A 24,935-nucleotide genomic window follows, 5' to 3' on the forward strand; every position below is an offset into this window, starting at 1 on the left:
ATGACTCGAATATGGGAATGGATTTTTTCCTAGTACAGGTTCCTTTTCATTCTCTTGTATTTACAAGATGTTTCTTTTGTGGATATTAATAGAAATAACCGTGAAGGTATATTTTAGTCTTATTTATTTATTATACTTTTTATACTTATTATTATTATATACAGGGTTACTATAAACGAGTATAAATTCAAGTCAAGACGAGACGAGACCAACCTCACGTAGCGCTATATTTATAAGTTCCATTCGGCTCATTTCCATTAGCTATTGGTTCGTTAAGTCAGCAATAAGTACGTCACTACTAACTATGGAGAACCATTGTACTACCAACTTTGAAGTACGGATATGAGGAGCGACTATGACGACAATATACTGTCAATTGTTGTTTTAAAATCCGTCCAATTTGGACAGGCAAAGAGCACGGCCTGTACTGCCTAGTCATTCGTTTTATCAATCTTGAGTATATAAATCAATTTATGTACTTTACATAACTTTGAAGTACGGATTTGGGTAGTGAATATGACAATATACTGTCAATGGTTGTTTTTAAAATTCGTACAATTTGGACAGGCAAAGAACACGGCTCATACTGCCTAGTCATTCGTTTTATCAATCTTGAGTATATAAATCAATTTATGTACTTTACATAACTCTGAAATACGGATATGGAGAGTGAGTATGACAATATACTGTCAATGGTTGTTTTTAAAATCCGTACAATTTGGACAGGCAAAGAGCACGGCTTACACTGCCTAGTCATTCGTTTTATCAATCTTGAGTATATAAATCAATTTATGTACTTCACATAACTTTGAAGTACGGATATGGGGAGTGAGTATGACAATATACTGTTAATTGTTGTTTTAAAATTCGTCTAATTTGGACAGGCAAAGAGCACGGCTCATACTGCCTAGTCATTCGTTTTATCAATCTTGAGTATATAAATCAATTATGTTCTTTTTTTTCATTGATTATAGACACGTAGTATACATAAGGTACGGAAAAATATATGAACAAATAAAAGAAATACAGAAGGCCCGAAAGAGGAATAGGCAACCAACTCTGTATATACATATATATATTATTATATTATATATTATTATTCAGATTTATTTCTAATGACATAGTTAGAAATAAATCTGAATAATAAATATTCTGTTGGCTCATGTACTTAAATTAAATCAAATTGAAATATCTTCATTCATTTAGGAATATTTCAAATTCTTATAAAAGAAAAAAAAAGAAAGAAAAAATATTTATCCAGTGTGATATGTTAAATGTCCGTTAGTTCGGAACGCTATCAAGATGAGAAGAACTGACAAGAAACTCAATATATTCTTTTCAAATATTATTTAGAATAACACAGATTCATTTTTAAATTCTGATTTGGGAGGATAGAGTGACCACCAGCATATGTAATTGCAATTTTGTAATAATAGTTGTGTAAGTAAATAAATAAATAAATAATTTTTTTCAAAAACAAACTATACTCATTGATCTTTACAAACTATGAAATGAAGTCGCTTCCGCCGTCTGTTCGCTTAGATCTTTTAAACTACGCAACAGATTTTAATGCAGTTTTAGTAGATAAAGTGATTAGAATAGAATAAGAATAGAAAATCATTTATTCAAATAAACTTACATTGAAGCACTTTTGAATAGTCATCACATTTTTTTTAATCTACCGCTCGTTCGGAACCTGTCTCATCACAAGAAGAACGAGCAAGAAACTTGCGTGTTGCTTTTTTAAATAATTTTATTATTACTTTACATTTTTAAGTTTAAGTGTGTGAATACAAACCACCAATTAGCACTAATTCAATTAAATACTCAAAAGGAAAAAATATTGAATACATAACCAACTGGTTAAACAATTAATAAGAGGAAATCAGTCATAGTGATTAGAGCAGACCAGTCCCTACAAGCAGCACCCGTTCACGAGTATGACGGATGAGCCAGCCATCACTGCGCTCGACCATATTTTAGGGAGCCCAATGACCCGGTCCACCACGCCGCCACAAATCTGGACATTTTAGTGAGCATGACTACTCAAAACACTAGACCACGTCAAAGCTACTCACAATTGCCATCTGATAGTTATAGTATTCACATTTTACATAAGAATGCATGCGGCAATTAATACAAAAACCGCTACGCTTTCATATTTCTAAAATCAATCAATTAAATCAAGAAAGCAATGAGAAAATAAAATTATAACGTTGTATGCTAATAAACTAATTATTTACTTGATATGTTGTCGTCTATGAATTTGTCTATCCTGTAATAGGCTTTCTTACATAAAAATTGTTTAATATAAGATTTGAATTGCCTCTCTGTCAGATTCAATGCAGATTCTGGCAGTTTATTATAAAATCTTATGCAATTACCATAGAATGAATTACTGATTTTGTGCAGACGGCATTTAGGTAAAATAAGCTTATTTATTTATTCAAGAGGAAGCTCTTTACCTACTAGCTACCGTAGCTTCTATGAGAAGGCGGGTAGTTAGTAAAATATAATATATTTGACGACCTCGGTCATCTAGCGGTCTAGCACACCGCTTTACGTCCGATGGTCACAGGTTCGATTCCTCGCACGGCACAAACATTTGTATTCACGAGTATGATTGTTTGTATCGGTCTGGGTATTTTCTATGTATAATAAGTATTATCTATGTATTTGTATGAGTTATCTAGTACCCATAACACAAGCTTTAGGTAGCTTAACTTGTGTCTATTGACTGTTGAATTGTCCTGAGATTATTATTATTATGCATTTGAATAATATTTTTGTTTAAAACAAAGGCCTCATACTGTCAATCATATAAAGTAGGACTTGTCCGCCAAAGTGGAAACACGCGGCAAGTGTATGTACATAAGATACAGTTATTTGAAGATTGTTCATAGTATCGATTCTGTAAATATGTTAAGCGCGTGGAATTAATGGATCACGACTTCCTCGACCTCGCAGTTGAGCACACATAATGATGTGTTATGTTGACCTAATTTTTTAGGGTCACAGGTTCCTTTAATGTTCTATTCGAGGATATTTTTCTTTGCACTTTTATTGCGGTTCATGCTGAGACGCAGCAGATTTAAATGATAACTATCGCCTATCTAAATCGATAATAATAATTATAACATTTATTTATCTATACATATAAATAAAATTGGAGTGTCTGTTTCTAATATTGAAATAACCGTTTCTTACTACATGCATATGAATATAAATACAGTACGTATACCTACACCAAAATAACATTTTTTTGCAATTTTTGTCTGTCTGTTTGTTCCGACTTATCTCTGAAATGGCTGGACCGATTTTGACGGGACTGTTTTTTTTTTTGGCAGACAACTGATGTAAAAAGGAGTATCTTAGGTTACTTTTGTTTTAGAAAAATAAAGTTAAATTCCACGCGGACTAAGTCGTGTGTACAGATAATCTCAAATAAAAAAGAACAATTGCTGCTTACATAATAATATAATTTGAAAGTAATGAACGAGATAAAACGGTTTATAACTATAATGGGGCAGTTGGTCCACTCTTTCTGATATTCTGTTACAGCCTTTATACAATAAGAGATCGACGACGATAGCACTTAAGTTTTAAACTACTACTAACAAACTAATAAAATTGGACACCCGTCGGTATTTACCATTAACCCTTATTTACGAAGGAAAATTTAGTATTTTTTAATAACGAATCATAAAAAATATAATGTCCCAAAAATACAAAAAACTTTTGGTAACCCCCTTATCTCTTAGCGGTATGTAAAAACTCTTTTCTCTCGTATGAAAAAATTGTTCAAGTCCTATTCTTAGACTTAATTTTATAAGAATCGGTCAAGCCCTTTCGGAGGAGTTTTGTCACAAACAATGTACACGAGAATATATGTTAGAAGAATATAACGACGGCCTCGGTAGTCTAGCGGTTTAGCACACCACCCTACTATCTGTGGTTCTGGGTTAAATTCCTCGGACGGTACAAAAATATGTATTCATGTTGTTTACATTGGTCTGGGTTTTTCCTATATTGCCTATCAGAAATGACTAAATCTGTTTAACAAAAATTTATTTAATTTAAATTACCACATCATGTATCACATGACGTCACACGTACCACATTTTTTGCAATATAATTTCATATTTATATTGTGTTTGAATTTACAACAAAAATATCTCTAAGTATTTATATCAGTTGTTTAATACCCATTACAAGCTCTGCTTAGCTTGGGAAGAGATGGCAGTGGCAGGATTGTTCTCATTTGGTGTTATTGTACACCTTCTAAAGCCATTTTATAAATATTACAGAATACATTATGCTGCTTGATATTCTCATATTGCCATTCTTGAAGACTAACCTGTCCTTGTAATTTCACTGCCATGTTTCACCCTTCATACTAGAATAGAGACGACAAAGTAAGCCACTTAACGACAGACTTAGGTTATCAAGACCACGCAGTCGACTCTCTTATATAAAAATATTTGGGGGAAGGGAATTGTTAGTAATGTGTATTGATAACCCCATTGCTAGCAATGTACCATGTCAGGTCGACCTCCACGCGGTTCCCCCTGGAAACCATTATGTTAAATTTCGTGGTGAATTTGTCACGATGGGCTAACTGACCTGACCTCATCGTCTTATCATCCTCCAGCGTAAACCGTTAGCGCAGGCGGGTGCACCATTCCATTATCGTCTACAAAAAAAATATATGTATAATTCAAAATATTTAAAAATAAAAAATTTGAAACCTGGACACCGCTACTGAGCCGGGAGCCTTACCTTCTCTAAACAATCTACCTTGGTGATCATATTTTGTTATATTCGTCTCCTAACGAGGTATCATCAGGAATTAAATTGAGTTTGGATATAGCTCAGAAGCCCAGTTCGTTGTATATTGGTCGACAAATATTTGTGGTCACACACATGCTAAACAAACAAATTAATATAAATCTATTAACTAATTACATAAATAAATGTATATTAATTTCTAGACAAAATATGTTTTTATAAATTCATGAGAGTCAATTCATTTTACAATTTATAGGTTATAGCTATAACGCCTGTACTTGAATTATAAGCAATTGTGTTTGCAAATGACTTAGTCAATTTGATGAAATAGTATCATTGTGAAAGTTAAAATTGCCTTCATAAGTAAACATTTGTGTGTCTGTTTGTAATATTGAAATAACCGTTTTTTACTACATATATGCATATGAATATAAATATAGTATATACACCAAAAAAAGCATTTTTTATAATTTTTGTCTGTCTGCCTGCTTTCGTTCCGGCTAATCTCTGAAATGGCTGGACTGATTTTGATAAGACATTTTATATATACCACGCGGACGAAGTTGCGGGTACAGCTAGTTGTACATATGTATATCACGATTACAATTGAGGATAAAAAAATTACGATAATATTGACAATTACTGTTTGTAATTCTATTAAAAGATAATAAAAATATAAGTTAAATACGTACAGTGTGGCAAAGAGAATGATACATCTGGACGTGAATGTAATATAAATATAAAATAATACCTGAAGCAAAAACTTTGTACCCCTTTTAACGAAAATTGCTCAGACGGAGGTGTTTGAAATTTCGCATATTTATTACTAGCTTTTGCCCGCGGCTTCGTTCGCGTTAATTTATCCCCTTAGGTGTGGGATTTATCAAAATTCTTTCTTAGGGGATGCCTACGTCATAGTAGCTTTATGCAAAGTCTCAGGCCAATCGGTTTAAAATTGACAAAGTTTCATCTCCTATTTTATCCCCTAAGGGAAGAATAATAGAATTAATCAAAATCCATTCTTAGCGGATGCCTACGTCATAACATCTACCTGCATGCCAAATTTCAGCCCGATCCGTCCAGTGGTTTGGGCTGTGCGTTGATAGATCACTATGTCAGTCAGTCAGTCACCTTTGAGTTATATATATTTAGAAGTGCAGAATGCTAATATTTTATTTAAATTAGTCCCAAAAATATTACTCTGCAAATATTATTTCTGACGGTCGTGGGTTTGATTCCTCGCACAGTGCAAACATTTATATTCGTGAGTATGATTATTTGTATTCGTCTGGGTGTTTTGTAACGAAAAAAATGTCTCTAAGTCTTTATATCAGTTGTGTAGTACCCATATCTTGGGGTTAGATAGCGCTGTGTTAATTGTCCAGGATTATTTACTACTGTTATTATTAGTTTACTTAGATTTTTTTGTAAATACATACATAATATACATAGAAAATATCCAGACTGATGCAAACAATAATACTCATGAATCTAAATGTTAGCACCGTGCGAGGAATCAAACCCCCGACAAAAGTAAAGCGGTGTACTAAACCGCTAGTCCACCAACGCCGTCAAATACATGCTGGTATAAGATTTCCATCGCTAAAGTTACACTGTTTAATTAAACATTGGACATCTAATATTTTAAAGGAGCACAGTTCAAGGCCCGCCTCTAGTTTCAGGCAAATTGCTATTTTATAGATACAACTAAAGTGAAACAATGAAAATAATTTCTACAACATTTCTTCTGACTTTATCTATACATATAAATAAAATTGTCTATTTGTGTGAGTGTCTATTTGTAATATTGAAATAACCGTGTTTTACTACTTGCATATGATTATAAATACGGTACATTCACCAAAATAACATTTTTTACAACATTTTTGTCTGTCTGTCTGTCAGTGTGTTTGTTCCGGCTAATCTCTGAAAAGGCTGGACCGATTTTGACGGGACTTTTATTGGCAGGTAGCTGATTTAAAAACGAGTAACTTAGGCTACTTTTATTTTAGAAAAATAAAGTTAATTTCCACGCGGACGAAGTCGCGAAATAATTGATTACTTCTATTATTACACTAGCGAACAGCTAGTGTAATAATAGAATCCAAGTATTTTTTAGTATCGGATCCAAGTATTTTTTAGTATCGGATTTCTTTTCACGACCTTCTAGGTGCAAGTCAGGATTATAAACCATTAATAATAATAATAATAGCCCTGAAAAATTCAAATTCAAATTCAAAAATCATTTATTCATATAGGACATTTTAGCCGCTTATGAATGTCAAGTTTTTACATTATATTTTTTTTCCCTACCGTCCAGTTCGGTATATACATCCAATTGAGAAGAACTGGCAAGAAATTCAATTGAATTACTTTTTTTTAAATCCAGTTTATTTACAATGCATAGGTATTTATATAGGTGTCTAAATTAAATAAAATAATACATTAAATGAAAATCCCGAACATGAAAACTATTGCCATGCACGCTCGTCATTCAAGTAATCGTTTAGTGAGTAATAGGCCTTGCTCAGTAAATATGATTTAACAGATGTTTTGAATTTATTTAAGGGTAATTCGAATATATCCTTTGGTATCTTATTGTAAATTTTTATACCTTTTCCCATAAAAGATCTATTGACTTTTTCTAAACGATACTTGGGGACAGCAAGTTTATCTTTAAATCTAGTATTAATATTATGAATATTGTTGTTTTTTGGAAATAAGTCAAGATTTTTATGAACATATAGGATATTTGAATATATAAATTGAGAAGCAACGGTGAGAATATTTGCCTCTTAAATTCATACAGCGCTATCTAGTCGCAAGGAAAGCCGAACTTGTTATGGGCAGTAGATAACTGATATAAATACATAGATACATTTTTATAAATACATAGCAAACACCCAGACCGATACAAACAATCATACTCTTGAATAGAAATATTGGTACATTGCGAGGAATCTAACCTACGACCATCAAAGTAAAGCGCTGTGCTCAACCCCTAGAGGTCGCCGTCAAAGCCTAACCAATAATTAAAATAACTGCAAAGACGATGCGTTTATAGAAAATATGTTCTTCATTTATTTTTCTGTTAGAAGTTTGCCTGCAAATTATATAATCAACATTCTCAAGGAGCCTCTACACATTTCTCTGTCTGATTCCCTCATAAAGCTTGTCAGCGGCAGACATTCGAGTTTTATTATGTTTATTGTTGTCCTTTGAAACTGAGATTTCTCAAGGTGTTATTACATTATCAAATTGCTGTTACCCCACAATGTATCTTCATACTGTTTCATTAGGATTCGTTTACCCCTTTACTAGTGAAAAGGTGACAAACAAACAGACTGACGAAGACTTTTGCTTTCATAAAATTAGTATTATAAGAAATCTATTAATACATATTAGAAATATTGACCGACATGTTTTGCGTCCGTTAGGTATAACACAAAGTTCTAATAAATAAATATTATGGTATTATATATGTATATGTTTGTATGATGAGTTAATAAGTTATATTAGCGACCCACCCAAACTTCTCGTGGATAATCCAAAAAATATACACAAAACCTTAAACAGTAATACATTTTTACCTTTCCTAGAAATTAAAAACTGGATGAAAATCCGTTCAGCTGTTTTTGAGGTTATCTGAGAACAACACTGTCACATACGTAGGAGTACTTTATATTATAATTTGTATAGATTATGTATGTATTTTGAATATCCTAGTGACATGTATATTCATTCCTCAAATATGTTTATAACTTCAAAATATAAATATAGAAATATATCTCATATATTGGATAATGTAATATCCCCTTTACTCTTAGACCATATTATAACGCGAAAGTCTTGTGGCGATGTAAACTTAGTACTATGTATATAAAGAAAATTGTAGAGGATCATAATGAATTAGTAATCTGTTGTAATTTATTATGATTCATCTATAAAATTTAAGTAGTAAATTAGTAAGCGTCTGTTCCAATGTTATATAGGGATGAAAGATGGCGAATTAGTCAGAGATTACCCGCAATAGTTAACACATTTCTATATCTGCCTGAGATATAGAGATGTGTTAACTCGTAATAAACATAACTCGAGTTACCTGGAATAAACAGTTGATTTTTTCTTTTTTTTTTAAATTTTTCGAACAAATCTAATGTTTATGGCCACAGCTAGCCTTGAAAGCTTCACCGAACCGTAGGGGGCAAGTAGAAATGGCACTTCAAAGCCGCGGAAAGACTTATAGAGCGCATAATCATTTTAATGATAACATAACAATATTGAAACATTTATGACGAGTAAAAATTGTATGATATGAAATTATCGTAAAATTTCATGTCATTGTCGGTTCGACGACAGACCATGTCGCTCTTTCACGTGATTCGTTCATTTATCAGTTGAATTCTTCCAACTCGAGTTGGCAGGATTCAACTCGAGTTAACTCGAATTCATCGCAACTCGAGTTAATACTTCGAGTTGGTACAGCTCTAGGCAGATATACATATGTGGAGGATCTGTTAACTAAATATATAGTTATTAATACAGAGTTCAAAACAAAAGGATGACCAAAATAAATAAATAAATATTGTTTATACCTTTTCTTTATTGTGTGTTACAAATAAAGTATCTTCTTCTATCTATTCTATCTCTCTATCTATCTACAAAACGCAAAAAAGGACCTTCAGTCTACTGACAATAGCTAACTTAAAAAAAATAGAAAAAGTACAGGCCAGTTTTTCTCAATATCTATATTCATTCATAATTTAAGAGCTACGCTCTTGTTATGTTTATTATCAAAACAATATCACTACATAGTATAAAACAAAGTCGCTGTCGCTGTCTGTCCATCCCATTATATGCTTAAATCTATAAAACTACGCAACAAATTTTGAAGCCGTTTTTTTAAATAATACATGTACACCGTGCGAAACCGGGGCGAGTAGCTATATTTACGTGCCTTGGGAGAAGCCTATGTCCAGCAGTGGACTGCAGTGGTCTGATGATGATGATGATGAATATTTTTCATTTGTTTCAGGCGAAACGGTCCATAATGCTGAAGATGGCTGACGCGTGCGTGGACAGCTCCAAGCAGACCAGGTTCCACGAGATGCACGTACAAAGACATAACAATGTCAGCATCCTGTATGCAGATATTGTCAACTTCACCCCGCTGTCGGAGCGTCTGAGCGCTTCTGATCTAGTGAAAACGTTGAACGAGCTTTTTGGAAGATTCGATCAAATTGCGCAGGTTAGTGAAGAAAAACAATTTAGGTATCATCATAGTATAAAACAAAGTCGCTGTCGCTGTCTGTCCGTCCCTATGTTTAGTTAGATCTTTAAAACTACGCAACGGATTTTTAAGCAGTTTTTTTTAATAGATAGAGTGATTCTAGAGGAAGGTTTATATATGTAATACATGTACACCCGTGCGAAGTAGGGGCGAGTAGCTAGTATGGAATAAATCCTATATCAGTTTCTTTAATGTAACTATGTATTTCATTGTGAAAAAACATTTGTTTTTAAAATGTTTGTCTACATTACTATGTATCTATAATCGATCGATCTCACGGTCTAGAGGTTTAGAATACCGCTTAACTTTCAATGATCTCGGAGTCATTCCTAGCATGGGACAAACATTTCTATTCATATGTAGAATTGTTTGTAATGATTTAGGTGTTTTCTATATATATTAGTTATCTAGTACCCATATGCTGTTTTAGCGTGGCGTTATGAGTGGTCGTGGCGTTAATGATAGTATCTCTTCGGTGTCCTTCCTGAGTGTATTTTCTATGTATATACGAGTATATTAACAAAAAAAGTAGTTAAGTTTCTGTATAAGTTGCCTAGTTCCTGCAACACAAGCTCTGCTTAGCTTGGGACTAGATGGCGCTGTGTGAAGAGTCCATATTCATTATTATTATAATTGAGAAGATCACTTTTATATCAAATCGTTCATACGGACACTCCACACGCTCTGAACAAGATGTAGCCACGCAGATGTCTTTATAGAAATTCACCCTCTGGAAAATTATTGAGATGAATACAATGTATTGGATTGTGTAATACTTGAGTTGATTTCAAGTTATAATTAAGTACAAAACTTACGTACCCACAAGTATTTTATGGGGCTTAACTTTCTCAATGTTAAAACGTTGAACTAACTTCATAAGTCTAACTTAGAAATTCACAATGCAATTGTTAACTCTAAATATATATCGTTTAGGAAACAAATTTATTTGTACATTATATGCACAATGTTTGCTAATTTTATATTAAACATTGTACGTATTTATTATTATACATATATTCATAGTATTGTAAAAACTACTAATAATAATATTGAAAAACAAATAGTTTATTTTACAGAATTAATAAATATAAAGTTACATTAAAAGGAAGACACGTAGGATTTCTTTTTTATTTTATTTTAATAATTAAATAACTTTTAGCTACTATATAATTCATAGTATATTCATATTCATACACTCGTGAACGAGTGCTGCTTGTAGCGACTGGTCTGCTCTTATCACTACGACTGATTTAATCTTATTGCATATTTATATTTGACCCAAAAAATTAGTGCTGGTTGGTAGTTTGTATTCACACGTTTCGACTTGTAAATTTAAACTTACAAGGATTATTTAAAAGAGCAATACACAAGTTTCTTGCTCGTTCTTCTTGTGATGAGACAGCTTTCCGAACGGTTTAGTGGTAGATAAAAAAAAAATTGTTATGACTATTTAAAAGTGCTTAAATTAAGTTTATTTGAATAAATGGTTTTCTATTCTATTCTATTAATATTTCATCATATTAATATATTCATATTTCATATAGCTAAAAGTTTAGTCGTAACACAGACATGTCAAGCTAAAAGAAAAAGCAATAACAATATAATAGTTACTCAATGAATGCTATAATAAAATACAATTGAAACTGAATCATTTTCTCCAAGAAACTTCTCATACAAAATTGAGACAGACTTAGAGAAATTTTGTCAATATCATGAATACTATCAGGGTGGTTCAACTTTATGACATCAGCTATGGTAACAAAAGACAAGTTGTTACATTGTATAGATTGATAGCTTGTAATCGATGCTTAGTTTAAAACTTGAGAACGGAGTGATTGATGCGAGTGCCAACCCTTGAACTACTGAACTATTATGGCAAATGTAATTAGGGCTGCCAATAAACACGGTTTTAAGTCTTAAGTAATATCCTATCAGGCATGCAATGTAGTAATTGTTGCCTGTATAGGCTGTATAGTAATTACGACCCTGACTTAGGAATGCTCCTTGACTTTTTGCGATTTTTTAAGTTCTATAATCTTCTGTTACCACTATTTTTTATCTCAGCGTTACTTTACCAGGCGCGCATTGTAGTAATTTTTGTCTCTTATGACCTTGACGTTAGGGATGCCCCTTGACTTTATGCGGTTTTATAATCTTCTGTTGCCACTATTTTTTATCTCAGCGTTAAACAAGCATATTTATTGTGAAAAAGTAAATTCTAACCATATTCTTTGCTTTGTTCATCTTAATGCTGTTTGGCGCTGCTGGCCTTTACAGCTTCACTGGTAGGGGCAGATAGCACTTGGCACCTATCGCTGTATAACGAACATTTTCGCTGTTTTGCAGCGGTTGAAGTCTAATTGTTTCTGACATCTGACGATTTCGATCCTTGTTTGAATTGGACGGGGGAACGATCGGAGGGGCGACTGGTGCGCCGGTGTAGTGGGGTCATCGTATTCGCCGGTGAGGACGGTGTCGTATGTTTGTGTGATAACGTGGCCAAAATGGAGAGACCCGTAGGAAGGTTCTAACCAAATATTTTGAGATTATTTTCTATATATATATATATAGGCCAATAAGTTTTTTTTGAGGTTATATGTGCCTATAGTTATGTATTTAATTGCAGTTTGTAAAAGAAATCTCTCATTGAATTGTCTTCAGCCTTGACTAACATTGTACTCTTTGTTTGTTATAGGAAAACCAGTGCATGCGTATTAAGATCCTCGGAGACTGTTACTACTGCGTGTCTGGACTGCCAATTTCAAGACCAAACCACGCCTACAACTGTGTCAACATGGGCCTACAGATGATAGAAGCTATAAGGTATTATATATCTATGTAGAAATGCAAAAAATATTAGCACCACGAACATTCCAAGTTAATCAGAGCTTGTGTTAAAGGTGTTAGACAACTGATACAAAAATTTCAATACTTTTTTTTTAAATAAAATACATAGATAAATTCGAAACAAGTTCGATTCCTCGCACGGTACGAAAATTTGTATTCATGAGCATTATTGTATTAATCGGGATATTTTCTATATATATTATGTATGTATTTACAAAAAAATGTATCCATATATTTATCAGTTGTCTAGTACCAATAACATAAGCTTTGCTCAACTTGGGACTAGATGGCGCTGTATGAATAGTCTCGGGATGATAATATTATTATTATAAAATAAATTTTAATAATGTTTATTTATTTTATTTCATTCAGGCTGCTAATGACCCATATTATAAAATAACTTATAGACTAACATATGTACATATGAAATGGCAGTAATATATAAATTTTCTCTATGCTAACGACTGCCACGGTAGCGTCGATACACCACCCCCTTCAGCCAGTAGTCCTCCTACATGAAGGTGATCAGCATGATGCTAGGGGCCATGAACGCCTTGAAACTCGCGTTGTGACTCAACTTCAGCTGCGTTATCCTCAATGTCAGTTTACTCCTGGTCTGTATGTAGTTGACAATGTTCTGCTCCTTGGTGTCGTAGTGTAGGCGGGACAAGAAATCAAGTACCCCTAATAGTAAGACTCCAGCTGCGTCACCCTTAAAGTCAGGTACTCCAGGTCTGAATGTAGCCGACAATGTCCTGCTCTTTCTTTTCGGACTACTCTAATGCTGTTGGTCTAGCCTTTACAGCTACACCGGATGATAGGAGGCGAGTGCAGATGGCACTCCAAACCCGCGGAAGGATTTATGGAGCGGTTGAAGGCCAACTCCCGCCTGACGAATACGACTTTAGTCTGAGGTCACTGTTAGGGTTTCGAACCTTGGCTCAGGCCATCGTAATTTCGATCCCCGTTTGAATTGGACGGGGGATCGATCGGAGGGGAAAGTCCTGCTCCTTCTAAATTTAATTTAAATAGTAAATTTGGCTGTTTTCTTATAGATTCGTGCGTGAAGCGACTGGCTTCAATGTGGACATGCGTATTGGGATCCATACTGGTAACGTCTTGTGCGGTGTGCTTGGACTCCGAAAATGGCAGTTTGATGTGTGGAGTGATGACGTCACGCTCGCTAATCACATGGAGTCTGGCGGTATAGCTGGGTGAGTCAGCACTGTTTGATTAATAAGTAGTGAGTGGTTGGAAGTATCAACCATACTTCCAACCACTACACCACCACCACAACATCTAATGATTAAAAGATTTTTTTTTTTAATATCAACGATCATATCAATTTTTATGTCTGTAAATAAAGATTTTTTATAGAAATATTTTTAACTAGCTGTGTCCGCGGTTTTACGCGTGAATTTTTATGTGTTATTCTGATATATACGTTATTTGGTTTTAAAGATTTAAGCATACATAGGGACGGACAGACAGCGACAGCGACTTTGTTTTATATATATGTAGTGATGATACCTTATCTATCTATTGATTATAAATTATTATACGTAATAAAATTCAATACAATGTAAATTGTTATAAATAAAGGAAATGTTTGAATAATATAATATTTTTCTTGGTGTTACTTAAAAGCCACAAACATAATAATTATGAAATAATTAATTTACTTCGCAGAAAAAAGTGAGTAATGTATTAAAACTTGGTTGTGGTAATGAGTTATACCTATATTGTATTGCCTCCTATGAGGTAATTATTCAACGTCTTATCATGGTCTACAAATCGTTATATCTCAGTGGTTGACTACCTACACACTAAATAACAAAGGTCGTCAGTTCGAATTTAACCTGCCCAAAAAATTGCAGTTTACGACGCTCTCAAAAGTAGCAATACTGCTACTAGTAAACAAATATATTCATACCTGTATGTTTTGCAATTAAAATATACATATTGAGATTATTGTCATGACTTAGTAGCTTACCGCCCAGGCTTATATTCGCAAACACGGAAGGTAAGTAGTTCGAATTTGGTCTTCCTGAAAAAAATATTATTTTTTGTAACAAGTAATTTGATATACATAACCGAACAGAACATAACAGAGTTTACTTATAACTTAAAGAAATACATATGTTTACCATTAATAATATTAGTTTAGATTATAAAATAAAACACACACATTGATATAAAGATATTTTTTAGTTGCTTAAAACTTATACAATCGAAGAACTTGGCAAATAAATAAATAATAAATAAAACATTTTCATTAATATATTTTCATTAAATAATGACATTATGAAAGGTGATATTTAATTAAACTAAACAAATTATCTCTGAAATATATACAAGAATTCCATTGAATTATTGGAAATTTAAATTTGAAATTCGAATTAAGAACGAATACAAATATTAATCTTGTCAATTTATTCTTTCCAATTTCAAATTATTCATATATAATAAAAACTTATAACTTCGAATATTTATTTAATTATGAATATTTATTCATAATGTAACTCTAAAGTTCTGCAAATAGCCTGCTTTTTGCTAGTAATTGGTCGATGAGTATAAATTTTGTATTTCCTGAAGTACTGTAAAGACAAAAATTATTTATGTGGTCAATAAAAAAATACAAATTTTTAATAATCAAATTAATATATATTTTGATATGAGTCTATTACAGATACATAATGCTAAAACTACAGTTCGATAGTAATGGAGTCTTATCAGACATAGAAAAACTGACCACAGTGTGGTTTTTGTTTAGAACACAAGAACAAATACTGATGTTTAGCAATAGCCTGCAGTCCATAACTCCGCAATAGATTTAAATATAGTTAATGAAAATAGTTTTTATGGCAAGATGTATCTATCATATATATGATGGTAAATATTAAGTATTAGTGACTTGCTCTGGCGTCACTCGGCTAAGGTAACATTGCTATAACCCTAAATGTTCATCAGTATAGATAAAATCTGTTTATAGACTAAAACTACATGTAAATCAATTCAGTAGTTTCTGAGATTATCGCGAACATACATATAGATATGGGATCTATTGTTTTGTGATATGGGATATTTTTATATTGAATCTAATGAGTGATAATTTTCTTACAGTCGTGTTCATATCACGAAAGCAACACTGCTACAGCTGGGTGGCAGATTTGAAGTGGAACCAGGTGACGGTGCTTCGAGAGAAGGCTACTTAGCAGACCACAAAGTGGAAACTTATCTTATAGTACCACCCAAGGTAATGTCCTGCTATTACATTTTTTTAAATTATTGTTCAGCATTTCGAACACTTTCTTAGTATACCGATACACTTTTGACAATACTGACCACCAAAAATAAAATGTGTAACCATTTAAATTTAGCAAAAAAATTATGTAATTCAAAATTGGAATTGTAACAAAAAGGATGAATAGAATTTATTATTTTACACTCTACTTTCGATAAAGGTGTAATAATAATACATTATGACAGGACGTTCCTGGCCAAAGGTCGGTGAATTTGTTGTTACTTTCCTGTACTTTGTTCTTTTTAGACGAAATCGAAAAACGTTTGTTTGCTATACAATTAAATAGCTTGTATGCTATTCCAAGTACGATGATCTTTACGCCTCCTATTATGTTAAACATTTATTGCACTTGCTTATATTGCTTGCTAGTATAGTAAAAATCACATATTATTTTCTTTTCTCCGACAATCTGTTGAACAGCAGATCTGTAATCATAGACTCGTGCCAAATAGGGCGGCAACAAAATAGACCATCTATATTCAAGATCAGATTGCGTGTTCAATCATGCGACTCGATACATCGGACTCGAGTGAAGTCAATTTCCGTATATATCGATATGATACGAATTGTATACATGTTCGATTATGTATCGAGTGAATGCAAATGCATGTACGACATGTACGTCGGGCCTTGTAATTCATGGAACGTTTGACCGATTTTCAAATTTAAACTTAGAATTTTTTTTATTTCCCCGCCATTTGTCGTATATTGCTATTCTTTTGTTTTAATTACTTTCAATATGAACTTATAGAGTCGTGCCTAAATAAACAATTTTATTATAGAAAAAATCAAATTTAGAATTTGAATATAGGATAATAAAAATTCGAAATTGGAATGTTATTTTCATTTATAAAGACTTTTTTTCGAACTTGGATTCAAATTTGATGTAAAAATCAAATTTATAATTTGAATATAGGATAATAAGTATTCAAAATTGGAATTCTAAATTCAATTAAAAATTATATTTTTTTTTAATGTGAAATATAAATTTAAAATGTAATTTTTATTCAGGTGGTGTAAATAATAGTAGCATTGTATTCGAAGTTTTCATCTTATAACTCAGTCAATAATGCCAACTTGATACAGCGTTCTCTTTATAGATAAGCCAATTATGTAGATGAGATGGTATCCCCATTACTTTACTCTTCAGAATTTTAATTTTACTTCTGAGAATTATATAAGTTTATATATTTTTTGTTAGATTTTCCTGTTTTAATATAGGATTCTGTTTAAAATATATATTTACTATCTATACTTTGTGTGTTAATATAACGAGTAATGAATTCCAAATTAATTTATTAATATAAAGTGTACTGTTCTGAAGAAGAAATGTAACTGGCAGACAATAAATATACACTTTGTCGTAATAACCAAATACAGCGTAGACAAAATTAAAATAAAAAAATAACTTATTTAAAACTATTAACTATTGCACAATCAAATATGAAGAAATTAAATATCTTAATCTTATCTTAATGCAGTTTTGATAATAATAATAAATATGTTTATTATGGCACCATTGACTCATTTGTTTTTTTTTTAATCTAACTTTAGTATAGTTCGTAATCTAATGGTAATATTACAATTACAATAGTTACAAGTTGTTAGACCTCTGCCTAACAAATATAATGAAGTATTGTATAGTATTATTGTTCTGCATATCAAATTTATTCATAAATTACAATTTTTTTAATATTACAAAAAAGTTGTGATAAATTTAGTTATATATTTGATTGTAAATGTTAACAATGGCGATTCGGTACGCTGTTTCTTTGTGTTATTCCCAATTTGTTCCCAACTTAACCTTATTTGTACTTATTAGCTATAAATATATCCTTTCACCTCTCGATGAGGTATTAAAATGTATATTTTTATGTTTTCCTCAACAAAACACAGTGGAGAGAAACATGAGATCGTTTATAATATTCCTGGTTATTATATTGGTAATTCACTTCCTGGAGTTCCTTTGTGAATTATTGGAAAATTGTTACACATTTATTTTGTTTCATTACGACAATGAAAGGAATTGACGAAAAAAGAGTCTTGTCAGTAATATATAAGCTTCATTGTGGGGTGGACAAAAATATCGTATAATATATGTACCGACAATATTACCTTATTGAACAAAGATTAAGTGCAGTGCTTTGATGGTCGCATGCCTAATCCTTGTTAATGTGTATTTCCTTAGAACATTACTTACAACATTTATTTAAAAAAGTAACACGCAAATTTCTCGCTCATTCTTCTTGTGATGAGTCTGTGTTACTGTGTTTCTGGTAGATTAAAATAAAAAGTGACTATTCAAACTTGCTTATATTAAGTTTATTTTAATAAAGATTATTTCTATTTTCTACTATTAAAAATTTGTCTATGAACCTATATATAAATATATATGTAACTAGCTGTCTCGATAAACATTGTTTTGCCATATAAATTAATATTATTAAAAATAGAGGTTCATTGTAAAAGGGTGACAAGGTTGTATGTAGTTTCCAATGCTAAATCCAAATAAATTAAAAAAATAGAAAGATATATTTTCTGATGGGTCACTCTTATCATTAAGGTGCGTAAGTAAATGAAACGTAGCGTGCATATACACAAAATATCATAAAAATCGGTAAAACCGATTCGAAAATTGGAGTTCGAGTTTCGGATGTATTTGTGTGACCTGTCTTCATCATTCTAAACTAGAACCTCGCCAATCTATACCTTTAGTGCAACCGTGAGCATCATTTATATCATTAAAAAACCTAACCTTGCATTGATGATGATGATTAACCTTGCATTACTGCTCTACAGAAACCATCAGAAAATGGCCGCCTATCAGTCTGTACTGTTGACCGCAAAGCCAGTATTGTATCATCGTTATATCAAGACGTATCACCGACCAGACTCCGAGACAATATCAGCCCGGCGCCATCCCAGCACAGCTTCGTGGAACAGGAGCTGGTGTCGAAGGTTCTGAGGACGGAGTCTATGAGGACCACGCCAGGAGGTAAGAGAAAGTTCTGGAAATGTTTCAGAATACCTGAGTCCAGTTTACTATCTACATACGTGTTTTGATATGATGTTACACTTCGACCAGATTTAAGTCCAATTGCTCCTCTCTATCCTTAGGTTGCTTGGAAGAAATCGCTTTTCATAAGGTTGCCCATTGTTGCCTCTTTCTCTTGCTCCTTCTTGTTTATTTATATGTATACTAACTGACCCCGCAAACTCTGTTCCGCCCCAAAATATGTCAAAGGTCTTTTGAAGTTTAGTTAGGCAATAAATTTCTGAACGCACCTTATTTGACAGGTATCAGCCACATATACGGGTAAATATAATTGTTGTTTTTACTATTTTACATGCATTTTCTTCATATTTTATCACTGTTTAAACCTTTCCTGGACTTTCACGAATATTTCAAGATTAAAATTAGCCAAATCGGTTCAGCTGTTCTTGAGTTTTAGCCAGACCAACGAACAGCAATTCATATTTATATATATAGATTATATAATAGTGTATGTAAATGTTTGTTTCTTTTCTGTGAGGAGTATATGAAGAATTTTCATTTCATTTAATTAACTATGATAAAAACCTTGGAAAATTTACACAGCGCCATCTAGTGCCAATATAAGCAAAGATAGTGTTATTGATACTGAACAACTGATATAAATACTTAGATACATAAAATAAAGAATTAAGATACGAGTATATTGTCAAAGCACAATGTCGTGTACTCACACACTAAGCATATTGTTCTCGATTGTAAACCCACAGTTACTTTACAACAATATAATTTAAGAGAGTAACAATCTACAATACATGTAGCTACAGTAAAAAGGTTTTAATAAAATTAGATCCGTTGAACTGTGAAGGCAAATTGAATATCTTACATTTCAATAGACGAATCAAGTCCTTTATCTCGATCTTGATAGAATTGTTATTCGAAATGAATTAAAAATTAACGACTTTTAAGGTTTCCAAGAATTTTTATAATTTGCAGAGTGTCTTAGAATAATGTTTGTATAAATATATCTTCTATTTTAAATATTGATTTAAATAGATTGGCAGACAATGGTGACAGACAAATTTTTATTTAAATTTCGAAATCTTTACAATTTAGCGAGAATTATAAATAAAATATTTATAAGTATGTCATGTAAACATATGGATTCGAGGTTTATGGCGTTCTATTTTTGAAATATAGAAAATTTTTGAAAGTAATGACGTTCTATATTCGATATTTAAATATTTTTCATTTAAATTTGATGTCATCTAAACGCATAGATATGAAGTCTATGGTGTTCTATTTTTAAAATATAGTTACATTTTTGAAAATAATGTTAGTTACATTTTCAGACCTAAGTCGCAGAGCGTCAGTGAAGGTGGAATCCAAGACAGTGGCCTTCGAGAACAACAACCCTGCCACGAGTCCTGGCGAAGGTCTTGGTAATGGAACTGTCATCACCACTAAACCTAAGAGCCGGAGTGGTTCTATCATCGGTGCCATCAGTCCTATTATGGGGACAGGTAAGCTTTTATCGTATTTGTTACTGGCAACTTTACATTTTTTTTAGCTATTCTATCTTTTTTAAATAATATATAGTATGATAACGTATACAATTGTTCATTTATTTTTTGAGTTCATTACAAATTATAAATTCATGAGTATGTTTGTTTGTATCGATCTGGGTGTTTTCTATGTATATGTATTATATATGTGTTTCCAAAAAATATTAAGTATTCATATCAGTTGTCTAGTACCCCATAACACAAGCTTTGCTTACCATATGGTACTAGATGGCGTTGTGTTGATTATTTATTATTATTATTAGTGGGTGAAAGGGTGGGTGTCAGTTTCGGTAATTTTATATATTATTTCTTATTTTAATTTCCCCCCAGAGGATAGTTCTATCGACTCCACACCATCTACAACTGACGCTCTACAACCGACTTTATTTTCTAGGATGTTAAGCACCATTTCCGTCGAGTCGCTACGTTAGTTGATTGCTTGCAAATTTTATACTGTGATTTATTTGTTGTGAATAATCTCATTATTCATTTATAAAATTTGTGCATCAATATCGATTATATTTTAGGAAAATAGACTTAAATATCATGGGTAAAGCATTTTGAATATTTACATCGAATGATAATATGTAAATATCACATAAGTACCATATAATTGTGTAAGTATATTATATTTTAAGATATAATAGCTGTATGTCTGAAATTCTTTGCTTTTCACACTAAATAAAAAAGTTCCAAATAAATTGATACTGCATGATATATTTGTTACAATTTAAAAATAAATCATTCATTTATACATTGCACGTGTTCGACATTTAAAATTAATATTATGATTATGATATTTATAATCATAATTCATTAGAATGTTTTTAAATTTCCACAGTGCGAATTAATTTTTTTGAAAATAGAACGGAATAAATGCAATATTCAATGTATATTGATTTGATTATAAGGCACAATTAAATTGATATTTTTTGAAAAAAGAACAAATTGATACTTTAAGCAGTATGTAGAATTTCCATTTGCATTTAAAAATAAAATAATTTGCGCGGCAAAATTATCCTATGTCAATGTCACTGTATATTACTATCAAGGGACAAATAATTTTATTTGGGCAGGTAGGTGTAATATGAAAATATTTATTATAAGTTTAAATTAGTATCTAATAAAGTATAGAAGTCGGAAATTTGAACCTAATTCCAAGCATATTAAGTTACAATTTATTTATTCTCGAACCACAGATGTATAAATATATTTGCTTTCTATTTGAAAAATCAAATTTAATTTAATAGCTTTAAATTAATAACATGAGTACTAAATTCAGGGAAATTCTCATTGAAAATAAATCCGAATTAATTCTTACCTTTCCGTCAGTCTATATTATCTTTTATATGAGTTTTTTGCCATTTCTTATTAAATGAATGTGTATACTGAACAATTATAGGAAAATATATTACATTATTTATATTATTAACCGGGTCTTAACACGAACTAATTTTATGGCAAATAAAGGTATTTATTTTAGGTATTAAACTCGAAAATTTAAAAATAACTATTGAAAAAATATTAATACAAAAAACTGGACGTCCCTAAACGGCTAAAGTCTCCTATATGAATAAATGATTTTTTTATATAATGGAACTCTATTGTCAAAAATTCTCATTGTAATTGTAAACTGGATATATTGGCAATTCAGCGATTATATATCTTGTTGCCATTATAACTGGAACCTCAGTGGTCCCGAATAGTGCGGTATCAGAGGAGCTTCCTCCCGCGTACACTTAGATTGTGGAATGAACTTCCTGCCGAGGTTTTCCCACGAGACTACAGAATGGGGTCTTTCAAGAAGGGTATATTAAGGTTTCTTAAGGGTCCTGGTGTTTCAGGCAGTCATAGACTACGGTAACAATTTACTATCAGATGGACCGTATGATTGATTGCCACTATCGTAGTATTAAAAAAATGCCATTATAGCTACAGGTACAATTTGTAACCGAAACTGTCAAATCACAACATTGATTTTTCAAATATTCGATTTGTCAAATAACAAATTACAAAATTGACACTTTTAACAATTTCTAAATTAATATGTATATCTGTAATCATGAACATTTGAAAACATGCATTTCTCGTCAGTTCTTCTTCTCATCTCGAAATCATTCAGAACTGACGGTAGATTTGACATATCATAAGAGTCTGTAATAGTGCTACATAGAATAGAATAGAGATATATAGAATGAAGATAGTTTGATTTGATTTGATTTAAATTAATATTTTCAATAGCAATGCTATACCCAGTACATGATCACGAAAGTAATCAACATAATCCAGTATGTGATCAATAGTGATCATGAAATTAATAATGAAGTCTGTTTCAGCAACGCCCGGTGTACCATCCAGATCTCGTCCGTCCAGCAAGATGACGAAGTATGTAGAATGTTGGGGTGCAGATAAACCTTTTGCTAATATAACTGATTCAACTCTCGCCAAAAATATTGGAATATCCGTAAGTGTTTAATTCTACATTATTATTAAAACTTATTTTCATTTTTACATGTATAACATTGTAAGCATGTATAACATTTATCTGAGACATTGATCTTCTTCTCAATTGAATCTCAGTATATAGATTCAATTGAGAAGAACTAGCAAGAAACCCAAATGAATTATTAAAAAAATCAAAAAATTCAAAATTCAAAATATCTTTATTCATGTAGGTCTATGACAGACTCTTATGATATCTCTACCGTCAGCTCGGAATGATTTCGAGATGAAAAGAACTGACAAGAAACTCAGATAAATGTTATACAACTGGACAATAGGGAAAAATTATGATATAAAAAAGCGTTCATAAGCGCTTAATGTCCTACGTGAATAAATGATTTTTTTATTTGATTTTGAACTAATATTTTACTATGTACGAATATTTTCTGAACTTACTACGTTATCGTCTCTTGCGACATTGTTACCACTAATCCAGATTGTACGGACTTATCCAGATGTCTTTGTTTAATATCAGAACTAGCTAATAGGATTTAGGCTAACTACTCAAATATTTAAAAGATCTTTGCACTTGTTAAGTCGTATATTGAGGAGAGAGTCTGTGTACTGTGGGTACGTGACTCCCACACAAGAAGGTGATAGAGCAGATAATAGCCTTGTAGGAATGGGGCGAATGATATTGCCAGTAATGTGAACTAATGATCCCATTGCTAGCAATGTACCATGTCAGGTTGACTTCCATATTCCTCCTGGAAACCTCTGTGGTAAATTGCTATTTGCCAAGATGGGGTTTCATGCTCATTTTATCACCCTCCTCTGGTGCCCTGCCAGCGTAATCAGTAAGCGTAAGTTATTCGTATCTTTCCATTATAATCCATAAAAAAAAGACGCATACACAAGCAACATTCTAACGCCTGTTCAGTTTTTGCCAGCAAACCACAACAATGTGAGTTGCATTTTATATAGTTGCAGGCGCTTCGGCAACTCTCGTATTTTATTTATTTATATAGTATATATCTTGCTCTTGAATATTACTTACTTTTATCATATACATACGCATTACAGTATTCTTCCGGGTGAATACACCGCGTCCGTTGCAGCGTCTCGCCTTGCACTAATCTTTTCTTCCTTCATTCTCGGAGCGTTGCATTTCTAAAATCCATACTAATATTAAAGCGAAAGTGCATCTCATTTTTATGACTAAACGGCTGAATGGATTTTAATAAAATTTGACATAAAAATAGATAGTATCACGGGGATGAACATAGACTATCTTTTATGTAAGGAAATAAGCAGAGGAAGTGTTGGGTTACGGATAGAGCAGCTACTTTGTACAAAGTTGTCTGGCTGGCTACCTTTTCTGCTGCCAGACACTTACTTCTGAGCTGTGTTCCTGACTAAAGGGTGAAATTCCCAAGGAAATATGTCCAATATTCAGTTATACTTAATACTGCATATTATACAGACAAGCATAATGTTGAATTTAAAAGATACTTTTTATCTTAATTCGTAACCGTTATGTTCCGGACATTTATGTACTAATTTTACTTAAATATGTTTCAGAGTCTTGCGATGATTGAGCAAAATCTGTTACCGCAAAGAACGACGTGTTGCGATTGCAGGTAAGTTGTATTTATGATTAAACTACTTGTAACTTTGTAAATATTTTGTATGTGCTAGCATGTTACA

At 32.1% G+C, this 24,935-nt stretch overlaps 1 protein-coding gene across 1 annotated transcript in view; it reads left to right on the plus strand.

The window, feature by feature from the left end:
* The window catches only part of LOC131845691 (adenylate cyclase type 2-like), a 236,005-nt gene that overhangs the window by 194,389 nt on the left and 16,681 nt on the right, over window positions 1-24,935 (plus strand). Inside the window, exons 6-14 of the mRNA XM_059194784.1 lie at window positions 9,824-10,036; window positions 12,774-12,901; window positions 13,981-14,139; window positions 16,049-16,181; window positions 19,029-19,224; window positions 20,574-20,744; window positions 21,117-21,212; window positions 23,123-23,250; window positions 24,810-24,868. Of these exons, the coding sequence (XP_059050767.1) occupies window positions 9,824-10,036; window positions 12,774-12,901; window positions 13,981-14,139; window positions 16,049-16,181; window positions 19,029-19,224; window positions 20,574-20,744; window positions 21,117-21,212; window positions 23,123-23,250; window positions 24,810-24,868 (1,283 nt within the window). The remainder of the gene's footprint in view (window positions 1-9,823; window positions 10,037-12,773; window positions 12,902-13,980; window positions 14,140-16,048; window positions 16,182-19,028; window positions 19,225-20,573; window positions 20,745-21,116; window positions 21,213-23,122; window positions 23,251-24,809; window positions 24,869-24,935) is intronic.

The sequence above is a fragment of the Achroia grisella genome, unplaced genomic scaffold, assembly GCF_030625045.1.
Source record: "Achroia grisella isolate CSIRO2021 unplaced genomic scaffold, CSIRO_AGI_Agris_v1 utg478, whole genome shotgun sequence".
In the NCBI taxonomy this organism is placed as follows: Eukaryota; Metazoa; Arthropoda; class Insecta; order Lepidoptera; family Pyralidae; genus Achroia; species Achroia grisella.